The following is a 13,193-nucleotide window of genomic DNA, read 5'->3' on the forward strand; positions in this document are numbered from 1 at the left end:
ACCAGAAGGCCGAGTCCACCAACTCCCAAGACTTTCAGAGACCGGCCCGAGGACCAGCACCCTACTCGCCACACTAAAAGTGCAAGCACCAAACAGAAAAAGTGACAAAACAAGACAAAATGGGAAAAAACACATAGCTGGATTCAAAAAGACGTGCCTAATGTTAGGCCGCCGTAAGTTAGAGAGGCAAGTGCTGTATTCACAAAGCACTCGCGTCCTAAGTTACGGCGGCGTAGTGTAAATGTGCCGGTGTAAGCGCGCCTAATTCAAATTGTGAAGAGGTGGGCGTGTTTTATGTAAATAAAGCATGACCCCACGTAAATGACGTTTTAATCGAACGGCGCATGCGCCGTCCGTGGACGTATCCCAGTGCGCATGCTCCAAATTACGCCGCAAAGACTCATTGGTTTCGACGTGAACGTAAATTACGTCCAGCCCCATTCATGGATGACTTACGCAAACAACGTAAAAATTTTAAAATTCGACGCGGGACCGACGTCCATACTTAACATTGGCTGGGCAAGCTTTTTGGTGGACTAACTTTACGCCTGAAAACGCCTTGCGTAAACGGCGTATCTTTACTGCAACAGGCAAGCGTACGTTCGTGAATAGGTGTATCTCGCTGATTTACGCATTCTAGGCGTAAATCAGCGTACATGCCCCTAGCGGCCGGCCTAAATAGACAGCTAAGATACGACGGCGCCCGCTGTCGTATTTTAGCTAGATTTAAGTGTATCTCAATTTGAGAATACACTTAAATTTACGACGGCGCAGATTCAGAGTTACGACGGCGTATCTACTGATATGCCTGCGTAAACCTCTCTGAATCTGGCTAACAGTGTGTACCAGGCTAAAAAAGGTAATGAATTATGCTCAAGACCCATAAACCGTTTTTTTTTTTTTACATGCAATGAATGTGCGCACATCATGCAGAAAGAAAACTACAGTGCGGACAAAACCTGACTGCCAAATTCAAAAAGCCTTATGGGTATGAAATAGTCAAAATAGGCAAACGGATAAATACACCAGTAAATTATGTATATGTAAACTATACAAAAAGATTTGTATTTCTTCCTAACCAATCATGAGATTTACATATTCCTGGTGACCTGACTTTTCCTTATGAGTAAGTTTGGTCACTTCCCTGCCCTGGTCTGTGATTGGAGAATTGTATTGTATCTTACTACAGAAATACAGCATTGTGAACTTTTCTTGTATAAACTATAAACTTTTAATGCAATAGCTGAAAATAATATATATATATATATATATATATATATATATATATATATATATATATATTTATATTTGTTTATTTATACATATACACACACACACATTTTATATATATATATATATATATATATAATACTTGTTTTAAGAAAAATAAAAGTAAAATTAAAACAAATTACTTTCTTTTCCATATAATATAAAAATGTTTGTTTTTAAAATCCTTGTAACATCACAAGCTGAAATAAACGTATAAAATAAACTGTATAAAAGTTATACACCGATAATAGTGATGACATTACTACCTGTTTACAGTATATTTTATGATTTGTTTTTTTGCATCTTCATTACTGTTCTCTGATTTCAGTTGGGTTAACAAATGTGACATTTAGATTAACCAAACCAAATTGTGGCTCAATAACCACAGCTGGTTGAATGTGACACTGATCCCTCCCAGGTTAATCTAAGTCAAATATGTTGCTCTGAACATCAGTGAAACATCTGTGACTTTACTGTGTTGAACTTTTGCAGTTACTGCAAGGGGTGAAAACAGTCAAAAGTTAACTTCTGTCTGTTTTTTTTTTCTTACCCATTCCTACACAAAATGCATTTCACATATACTGTGGAAGACTTTTGACTATTAGGAGGAGTTGATAAAACAATGAAAAAAACACAAAACTAAAGAGTATTGTACTTGCCTAATTCACGCCGTCAGCACATAGCATGGGTTTCTGTCTGCCTGCTTGTATGCTCTGTTCTGCATTTAAATACCCAGGCATTCAGGGCATCTAGGGGGCTTCCACTGACGGTAGAATTGGCATTCAGGCAAAGAGGTGCCATGAGCCAACAGTGCCATTTTATAATTCATGCTTGCATAAAAGTGTTACTCCACCTTCAGATAAGTTATTCGCAGTAAACATACTATAAATACAATTAAATATTTCACCCATATAATTTTTCTCTGCCTGTTTTTTTTTTATGGTCTAAAAAAAAAAAAAATGATATGGAGATTGACTTGTTTTTTTTTAACAACAGAGGTTTTCACCAATGTTCTTTTATGCTCTACACATTATGGGGTTCATTTACTAAAACTGGAGAGTGCAAAATCAGGTGCAGCCGTGCATACATAAAAACAATCAGCTCCCAAGTTGTTTTTGTCAAAGCTTAAAGGAGTTGCAAAGGAAAAAAATCTTTTTTGCTGAAATGACTGTTTACAGGGTATAGAGACAAAGGCCCAGATTCACAAAAGAGATACGACGGCGCATCTCCAGATACGCCGTCGTATCCATGCGACTGATTCATAGAATCAGTTACGCATAGATATTCAGTAGATTCGACAGGCGTAAGTCTCTTACGCCGTCAGATCTTAACTGCAATTTTTTTTTTGCCCGCTAGGTGGCACTTCCGTCGATTTCCCTGTCGAGTATGCAAATTAGCTAGATACGCAAATTCCCGAACGTACGCGCGGCCGATGCAGTAAAGTTACGACGTTTACGTTAGGCTTTTCCCGGCGTAAAGTTGCCCCTGAGTCTATGAGGCGCAGTCAATGTTAAGTATGGCCGTCGTTCCCGCGTCGAAAATTAAAAAAATGACGTAGTTTGCGTAAGTCGTCCGTGAATGGTGCTGGACGTAATTTACGTCCACGTCAAAACCAATGATGTACTTGCGACGTCATTTAGAGCAATGCACTCTGGGATATTTTAGGGACGGCGCATGCGCAGTTCGTTCGGCGTGGGGACGGGCATCATTTAAATGATACACGCCCCCTACCCGCCGAATTTGATTTCCGCCGGGTGATTTACGTTACGCCGCCGCAACTTTACACACAAGTGCTTTATGAATAAAGCACTTGCCTGAAAAACTTGCGGTGGCGTAACGTAAATCAGATACGTTACGCCCGCACAGAGATACACCGATCTCTGTGAATCTGGCCCATAATAGTGAACTGATTCCTTTTAGAAATGATTAAAAATAGATAAAAATCAATCATATAATGTACCTACAGTTTTAGTTTCGTTTTTGCATGTTGTTTCCTGCTTCTGTGATGTAAAACCACAGAGCCAATACAGGGCAGTGATGGTTTGTAAAACGAAACGGATTGGTGCTGAGGGGTTTTATACACACAGTAATCACACCTCCTTGAAGTTAGTGACCACAGAGAGAAAGCTCCCAGTACTGCGGTTATCAGGAAACGGACAACCAGGAAGTGTGGAGATCAGAGAAGAATTACAGCAACTTGAGATCAAAAACGAACAATGAGGACATGAAAACAGCACTGCATTAAGGTAAAGGAAGCTATTAAGATAAAAAAAAAATCCTTTATAAACACACTAAGGCGGAGTCAGCGGTAAAGCGCCACTATTTTTTTTATTTAATTAGCGGCGGTTTACCGTAAATTTCACGGCACTATTAGGCCGCTAGCGGTGCGCTTTTACCCCCTGCTTGCGGCCGAGAAAGCGTTTAAACCACTGCAAAGCTCTGCAGAGGCGCTTTGCCGGCGGTATAGCGGCGGTGCCAATCGATTTCAATAGGCAGGAGTGGTGGAGGAGCCATATACACAGCTCCAGTGTGAAAGCCCTTTGAGGGTTTCACACTGGAGACAGCAGCGGCTGTTTCAGGTCGCATTAGAGGCGCTATTTTTTGTGTTATAGCGACCCAGTATAAAAGGGGTCTTAATGAACAAGCTAAAGTTAGAAGCCGATTGGCTACCATACACAGCTGGACCAGATTTTGCACTCTCCAGTTTTGGTAAATGAACCTCTATGTGACCACACTCTTCATTTTTCATTTTCAAATATTACAGAAGGTGTCTCTAAAGCTGACCAGACTTCAGAAGTTGACAAATAGTGCAGGTATGATCTGACCACCTTCTGCAGGGAACCTTACTGACAGAGAGTTGCAGACCATTCTATTAAATTGTAAGCTCAGTTTGGCTAAACTTACAAGCAGCTTCCTCAATGGAGAGGGAACTGGAAAGCAGGAAGCCAGTGCTTGTGGGTGGGGAAGGATATGTCTCCTAATACATCAGATCCAAATGTTACAAATGGCAGCTAACAAGTTGGCTTGATGGCCACCCAAGCACATTAAATAGAAGAATTACAGGATCAGGTATTTGTCACCCTTGTCAAATACCAAAAAGTTACCAAGGCAATTTATTATATGCTTAACATCAGCTCTGTAGAAAAGGTTCTGTGATAGATCCCAGTAGAGAAGGCAGGGGGACTTCACAAATGACAACAGATGTAGTATCAGAGTAAGGATTAAAGTGGAGAATTCTTTTAAAATATAACATGAACTATAGTTACTATAAAATCACTCTTACACCTGCCCCCCGTTAAGATGATGCCAATCATGTCAATATACATTGTATCTAGATGTGTACATTGGGCAGTCAAATTTGCACACACAGGGCCAGATTCACAAAAGAGATACGACGGCGTATCTCCTGATACGCCGTCGTATCTCTTTGATCCGCCCGTCCTAACTATGCGGCTGATTCATAGAATCAGTTACGCATAGCTATCCCTAAGATCCAACAGGTGTAATTGACTTACACTGTCGGATCTTAACCACTTAAGCCCCGAGCCTGTTTTTCAGATTCGGAATTTACAAGACTAAAACATTTTTTTTTGCTAGAAAATTACTTAAAACCCCCAAAAATTATATATATTTTTTTTCTAACACCCTAAAGAATAAAATGGCGGTCATCGCAATACTTTTTGTCACACCGTATTTTCGCAGCGGTCTTACAAGCGCACTTTTTTTGGAAAAAATTTACTTTTTTGAATTAAAAAATAAGACAACAATAAATTTGGCCCTATTTTTTTATATATTGTGAAAGATAATGTTACGCCGAGTAAAATGATACCCAACATGTCACGCTTTAAAATTGTGCCCGCTCGTGGCATGGCGTCAAACTTTTACCCTTAAAAATCTTGATAGGCGACGTTTAAAAAATTCTATAGGTTGCATTTTTTGAGCTACAGAGTAGCTCTAGGGCTATAATTATTGCTCTCGCTCTAACGATCGCGGCAATACCTCACTTGTGTGGTTTGAATACCGTTTTCATATGGCGGCGCTACTCGCGTATGCGTTTGCTTCTGCGCGCGAGCTCGTCGGGACGGGGCGCTTTAAAAAAAATGTTTTTTTGTTTTCTTATTTATTTTTATTAATTTTATTATTTTTTACACTGAAATAAAAAAAAAAATGTATCACTTTTATTCCTATTACAAGAAATGTAAACATCCCTTGTAATAGAAAAAAGCATGACAGGTCCTCTTAAATATGAGATCTGGGGTCAAAAAGACCTCAGATCTCATATTTAGGCTTCAATGCAAGAAAAAAAAAAAAAAAAAGGAAAATTTGTCATTTAAAAAAATGACAACAAAAAAATTGTCTCTTTAAGACACTGGGCGGGACTGACGTTTTGACGTCACTTCCGCCCAGCAGAGCTATGAGGACGGGTGGGGGCCATCTTGCCCCCACTACAGTCCTCACTCTCCAGGCGGCAACATCCGATCTCCTCCGCCGCTACCGACGGCTCCGGTAAGCGGCGGAGGGCGCGGAAAAGCGGCGGGAGGGGTGGGGGCCCTCTCCCGCCACCGATAACGGCAATCTCGCGGCGAATCCGCCGCGGAGACCGCCGTTATCGTTTACACGGCAGCCCACTGTAAAGGTGGATATCCCGGTTCTGGCAGCAGCTGCTGCCGTTACCGAGATATTCAGCTTTAAAAATAGGACGTATATATACAGTGGGCTGTCGTTAAGTGGTTAAGGATGCAATTCTATGCCGGCCGCTAGGTGGCGAGGCCATTGCGGTCGGCGTAGAATATGCAAATGACTAGTTACGGCGATCCACGAAGATCCGCGCGTTCGTCGCAATCCCGTACGTCGACGCTAGTCGTTTTTACCCGTCGCAAAGTTACACCTGCTTTACCATGGCTTATCTTTGGATCAGCCATGTTAAAGTATGGTCGTCGTTCCCGCGTCGAATTTCGATATTTTTTTTTTTGCCTAAGACGTCCGGGAATACGAAACGCTGTAACGCACGTCGCAAATAAAAAAAAAGTCGGGGCGCCGTAATTTCGCGCGCACGTCGGGAAATTTGAACACGGAGCATGCGCACAACGTTCGGCGCGGGAACGCGCCTAATTTAAATGGTGCCCGCCCCATTTGAATTAGGCGGGCTTGCGCCGAGCGCATTTACGTTACACCGCCGCAAGTTTACAGGTAAGAGCTTTGTGAATCAGGCACTTACGCTGTAAACCTGCGGCGGTGTAACGTAAATCAGATACGTTATCCCGCGGGGGAGCAACTTAAAGGTCTGTGAATCTGGCCCTATATATGTAAGCTCTGCTGCCTGCCTTGCAGTGCTACACAGTGGGTTTGCTTTACTGCATCACCCCACAATGTAAGCCACAGGGTATCCCGACACACTGAAAACAACGCACACTGTGGTCAATATCTTACCTCAACAGTTATTACACTGGCACTGCATTGAAATAAAGAGCTCCCTCTAGTGGCTAATCTCCAAATTATATATTCAAAGATCAGGTGCAGTTTACTTTAAAAAAATAAAACTTCCTTCATTGTGCCCTGGTCCTGCTCATCACAGTAACAATACAAAAAAAATAGTCTTCTCACTGTCCTTACAAAATCATATCAGGCTCTTCCCTGCGGTACATGAGTTTGTGGACAGCCTAAAATATAATAACCAAAAACCAGTACAAAAATCCTATTTTCTTTATCGTCCATCAAGGGACACAGCTTAATGAGAATTAAAGCGTAAACTCCACTTTTGTTGAGAAAAAAACATTCCCCCCCTGGGTGATCTATGTACAGTACATTGCAAGGATTATAACAAACTTTGTTGCAGATTCCTACCTTTTGTTATTCTGAAGAAATCCCTGTGTGTTTTTCGGCGCTTCTGTTCTGAGTAGGTCTTATGGGAGTGGTTTCATAATTAACTGTCAGGTGTGGAGCTACAGGGCACTAATGAGGAAATCTGCTGGGCCTGCATCCCTTTAGACGTGTTCCTCTTGAAAGTATCTCTCGCAAAATTACATTTTTGTTGAAAGGGATGCCTGAAATCTGACTTGTATTCTTAGGCAGACTTCTGGGAAAATTTGTGAGCCAATCACACAAGCAGGAAATTATGTTCTGGGGAGTGGTCAGTACACACTGTGTACAGAAAACTCTAGATAGCCATATTGCAATGTATTCTCAGAAAAATACATTAGCTGCAGATTGAAAAGGAAAGGTCATTTTTACCACTTTAAACCCCCTTCCTAACCAGACCAATTTTCAGCTTTCGGTGCTCTCACAATTTGACAATTACTCAGTCATGCAACACTGTACCCATATGAATTTTTTTTCCCCTTTTTATCCCACAAATTGAGCTTTCTTTTGGTGGTATTTAATCACCTCTGGGTTTATTTTTTTTGCGCTATAAAAGAAAAAAATACTGAAAATTCTGTAAAAAAATAAATAAAAAAATGCATTTGTTATTTTGAAAATTAGTAATTTTGTCCAAAATTTATACTGCTCCATATCTTTGGTCAAAATAACCCAAATTGGTGTATATTATTTGGCCTTTGTGAAAGTTATTTAGCTAGATTCAGGTAGAGTTAGGTCAGTGTATCAGTAGATACGCCGACCTATGTTTAAGTGTATTCTCAAACAGAGATACGCTTAAACATATCTAAGATACGACGGCTTGCGCCGTCCTATCTTAGGTTGCAATATTTCTGCTGGCCGCTAGGTGGCGCTTCCATTGCGGTCGGCGTAGAATATGCAAATCAGTAGATACGCCTATTCGCGAACGTACGCCCGGCCGCCGCAGTACATTTACGCCGTTTACGTAAGAGATAGGCCGCCTACAGTTATTCCATCAAATAGATGGAATAGTAATGTTAAGTATGGCCGCCGTTCCCGCATCGAAATTCTAAAATTTTACGTCGTTTGCGCAAGTCGTCCGTGAATAGGGATATACGTTGTTTATGTCCACGTCGAAATCAATAGGCCCGTGCGGCGGACGTAGCCGCAATGCACACTGGGAAATGTAGAAGCACGGCACATGCGCAGTTAAAAAAAAAAAAACGTCAGGTCAAGCCCCATTAACATAAAACACGCCCCCTTAGCTAAATTTGAATTAGGCGCCATTACGCCTGCCCGCTTTAGGCTACGCCGCCGTAACTTAGCAGGCAAGTACTTTGAGAATCATGTACTTGCCTCGCTAACTTACGGTGGCGTAGCTTAAATGCCTTAAGCTACGCCGCCTTAAAGTTGCGGCCATCTACGTGAATCTGGCTAATAGAGTCTACAAGCTATGGTGCCAATCTCTGAAAATTTATCACACCTGAAGTACTGATGGCCTATCTCATTTCTTGAGATCCTAACATGCCAGGAAAGTACAAATACCCCCCAAATGACCCCTTTTTAATAACATTCAATTAGAAAATTATTATTTCTTTATTTGCTTTTTTTTTTTTTTTACACATGAAAGTGGAATTGCCCTTTAAGCAACCTCCAAAAGCAGTCCAAACAAAAAAAGCAAGCACACTCAAAACAAAAAACAGGAGAATCATCCCAACAGAACAAACCAAAAATTTATCGGAAACGAAAGGCATTATGCAACAGCTTGCAGAAACTTTCAACCAAAAATAGCATCTGAAGAAGCAAATGCATTGGCCTTCAAAAACTTAAGAAAAAGCCCTTTGCAGAAAAACAGTTTGCAGCTTTACAAATTTAAAACACAGAGACATGGTGATTAAAAGTCCAAGAAAAAATCACTGCCCTAGTGAAGTGAGCTTTAACAGGAAAAGGAGGCACTTTATCTTGTGACTCATAGGCCTGCACAATAACCAGTCAAATCCAAAGAGACAATGGATCTGCAAGCCAAAAGAACCTCATTTGAGTTTTCCTGGAAAGACAAATAAGGAAAATAAGTCTACAGTAAGCCCCAGTAGCCCTCACTACATCCAGGCAATGCAGAGAAATTCCCCTGGAGTTAACAGGTGCTGGACGCACAAACAAGAGCCAGAACTGGTGCAATGACTTTTGTAAACACTCTCGAGCCTGAGACAAGGCTGAAGGGAAAGGCCATAAACTGATAGTGGTTGTGTAAACTTGCAAACTGAAGAAATCGCTGATGGTCGAATAGAGTTTATCCTAAACTTATGGGGGGATGCAAAGGGGTTGAGAGCCTTTACGTCCAAGATGGGACAAATGCCTTTGCTGGGTTTCTGAACTATAAACAGTATTGAATCCTCTTGATTGGGGTGCAGAAATGTTAACACACTGGGACAGCAGTCTCTAAATGGCTAAAAAGAGATCCATCCAATGTTGGTGAAGGTGGAGGACATTTTAAACCTCTGAGACCAGGGGGAGAAACATGTTTCACCAACAGAGTCATCAATCCTTGCATAAAAGTAAAAATAACTCAGTTGAGATACAAGAGGAGGAATGAGCACCTGAGAATGAAATAGGAGGGCCAAAAATAGACTCCAACACAAATGGCTTTGAGATCTAAAAAACTTTTAGAAGGAACAGTCCTTACCTACATCAAGCTTAACTATGCATAAAGTTGAAAAAAGGTCCTCCGTAAATGGCTCAACTGCAGATGTAGAGCAATCCCTCTTCTGTTAAGCACCAGGCATGCTGTAAAAAACAGCTGAATCTTAAAGCAAGAAAACTACACCTCTCACTCCGGAATACTCATGAACTAGCTGAAGAGTTATGGCTGTGTGACCACTGTCACCGTACACAGAGTGCAAAAACCATTGGAGTGCTTGCGGTCACCCACCGGGTCCCTTAAGCCTCGTACACACGATCAGTCCATCCGATGAAAACGGTCTAAAGGACTGTTGTCATTGGTTAACCGATGAAGCCGACTGGTCCGTCGCGCCTACACACCATCGGTTAAAAAAACGATCGTGTCAGAACGCGGTGACGTAAAACACAACAACGTGCTGAAAAAAGTTCAATGCTTCCAAGCATGCGTTGACTTGATTTTGAGCATGTGTGGAATTTTAACCGATGGTTGTGCCTACTAACGATCGGTTTTGACCTATCGGTTAGGAATCCATAGGTTAAATTTAAAGCAAGTTGGCTTTTTTTTAACCGATGGTTAAATAACCTATGGGGCCCACACACGATCGGATTTGACCGATGAAAACGGTCCATCAGACCGGTGTCCTCTGGTTAACATTTCGGGTGTACGAGGCCTTAGTGTTTGCAGAAAAAGACTGTTGCAATGGAGAGTCGTGCCTGTTAAATCCCTGCAATAAAATATTACTGGATGCATTTCCCAATAGTCCAGGGATCTCCAGCTCAGGTTTCAATGTTTCTACTGTTCATTTTTTCTGTAGACAGCCATACAGCCCTAGGTTGCTTAATTATCAATAAGTTATATCCCTCAATGGATTATAGAAATGATAAGCTGCTGTGATCAAAGATTCAACTAACACTAATAATCAAAACGAGCGCCGACACTTGGTTCTCAACTTAAAATATCCTTTGCTTTTGCATGCATGTATAATCATATCTTAATTTATATTTAGGGTTGTCCCGATACCACTTTTTAAAGACCGAGTACAAGTACCGATACTTTTTTCAAGTACTCACCGATAGCTGATATTTTTTTTTACGTCATGTGACAGTGACGCATTGATGGCTGGCACTGATAGCTGGGCACTGACAAAATGGCACTGACAGACATCCTCTCATCCTCTTCCATAACTGTAGAATGTGGTTTAAATTACAATAAAGGATGTGAAAATGGCACTTTGCAGCCTACAGTTCTAGGTGGTACTGCTTTACTGATATGTAATGATCAAAAAAACTTGTGAGAGAACATGGACTGTGACAAATTGGTGGTTACAGTACTGATTTATTCACATTCAATGCCTGTGTTCCTGTGTAATGCTCAGACGGCGGCCATCCAGTGTACAAAAGCCGAGCCTCCTTCTTGTCCGTGATAGGGGAACTCAGTTTCCCAGCAGTGAGTTAGTGTTCCGCCTTTCACGGACATCCTCTCATCCTCGTCCATGGGATGAGGCTGAGAGGGTGTACGTGATAGGCAGAATACTGATTCACTTGCTGGGAGTGTTCCCCTATCACAGACGAGGAGGAGGCGCGGCTTTTGTACACTGGATGGCCGCCGTCTGAGCAATACATAGGAACACAGGCATTACACTCCGCCTCTCTTTCCCAGGTATCGGATCAGGCATCGGGAGCATTTGCGCGAGTACAAGTACTCGCGCAAATGCTCTGTATCGATACCGATACTAGTATCGGTACAACCCTAATTATAATAAAAGATAGTAAACGGATATCCTTTGCATTCTAGTATAGGTCACAACCCTGCAGGAAACGGACACCATCCCTGAAGGAAATAGACACAGGCACCCTTTCATTAGGTGGCCGGCATATTTTTAGAAGGCTTACTTACTCCGGTTTTGTCACACAGTCGAAGTGTATGGAAGGAGCCCACAGCAAACAGATCTCCATCAGGTGCCCAGGAAACTGATGTAATTGGGTACTCATGGGATGGTGAGCTGTACAAGAGTCGTCCATAACTATCCCAAACCTGAAATGTATTTTTCATGGACAAATATGTAATCAGATTAAAGAGAAACAGATAAAAAATATATTTTGTAGTTTTCTTATTCTCTACAGTACAGCCTTACATTGCAAGAATAGCTGTGCATCCTGTTACTTACATATACTCTCTCCCTGTCAGAGTAGAAACTAAGGCCTCGTACACACGACCGAACATGTTTGCTGAAACTGGTCCGCGGACCAGTTTCCGCGGACATGTTCGGTCGTCTGTATGGCCGACCGGACCAGATTCCCGGCCGAGCGGACAGGTTTCCAGCTGACAAATGTTTCTTAGCATGCTAGGAAACATGTCCGCTGGAAGCCTGTCCGTCGGACATGTTCGGTTGTCTGTATGACTCACCAGATATGTCCGCTCAGCCGAAAGCCCTTAGGCTGAGCGGACATGTCCGGTGAGTCATACAGACGACCGAACATGTCCTTAGGCTCAGTGTGGGGTGAGAAACATAGTTACATAGTAGGTGAGGTTAAAAAAAAAAGGCAAAAGTCCAACCTATGTGTGTGATTATATGTCAGCATTACCTTGAATATCTCTGTATGTTGTGGTCATTCAGGTGCTTATCTAATAGTTTCTTGAAACCATTGATGCCCCCTGCAGAGACCACCACCTGTGGAAGGGAATTCCACATCATTGCCTCTCTTACAGTAAAGAGCCCTCTACGTAGTTTAAGATTAAACCTCTTTTCTTCTAATTTTAATGAGTGGCCACGTGGGGTCGCCAGTATGGTATTTGTAAACTGAAATCATATCCCCTCGCAAGCGTCTCTTCTCCAGAGAGAAGTTCAGTGCTTGCACCCTTTCCTCCAAACCAATATCCCCCAGACCCTTTATTAGCTTTGTTGCCCTTCTTTGAATTCTCTCCACTTCCAGTACATCCTTCCTGAGGACTGGTGCCCAGAACTAGACAGCATACTCAAGGTGCGGCCTGACCAGAGTCTTGTAGAGCGGAAGAATTACCGTTTTATCTCTGGAGTTAATCCCCTTTTTAATGCATGCCAATATTCTGTTTGCTTTGTTAGCAGCAGCTTGGCATTGCATGCCATTGCTGAGCCTATCATCTACTACAGGCATGTTCAAAGTCCAGCCCGCAGGCCAAATGCGGCCCCCATGTTGATTTAATATGGCCCCCCTGGGGATTTAAATATATATATTGTTTGTGGCCCCCAGGGCCACAAAAGATATATACCGTATTTATCGGTGCTGCCTTGGAGGGGGCAGGACGAGCGCTGTCAGATTACATGAAGACAATCTCCTGTTTACTCAGCAGTGTCTGTATTGGAAGTCCTGTCTCCTGGGATGCCATTGAATGACTGTTCTGTCTATCATAGGAGGCGGGACTTTGTATT

The 13,193-nt window shown here is 42.1% G+C and overlaps 1 protein-coding gene across 2 annotated transcripts in view; it reads right to left on the reverse strand.

Moving 5' to 3' along the window:
- Positions 1–13,193, reverse strand: part of IFT80 (intraflagellar transport 80) — a 225,091-nt gene that overhangs the window by 156,487 nt on the left and 55,411 nt on the right. For both annotated transcript variants that reach the window (XM_040349275.1, XM_040349274.1), the window contains exon 8: positions 11,681–11,818. In XM_040349275.1, the coding sequence (XP_040205209.1) occupies positions 11,681–11,818 (138 nt within the window). The remainder of the gene's footprint in view (positions 1–11,680; positions 11,819–13,193) is intronic.

This window comes from Rana temporaria, chromosome 4 (assembly GCF_905171775.1).
Source record: "Rana temporaria chromosome 4, aRanTem1.1, whole genome shotgun sequence".
Classification (NCBI taxonomy): Eukaryota; Metazoa; Chordata; class Amphibia; order Anura; family Ranidae; genus Rana; species Rana temporaria.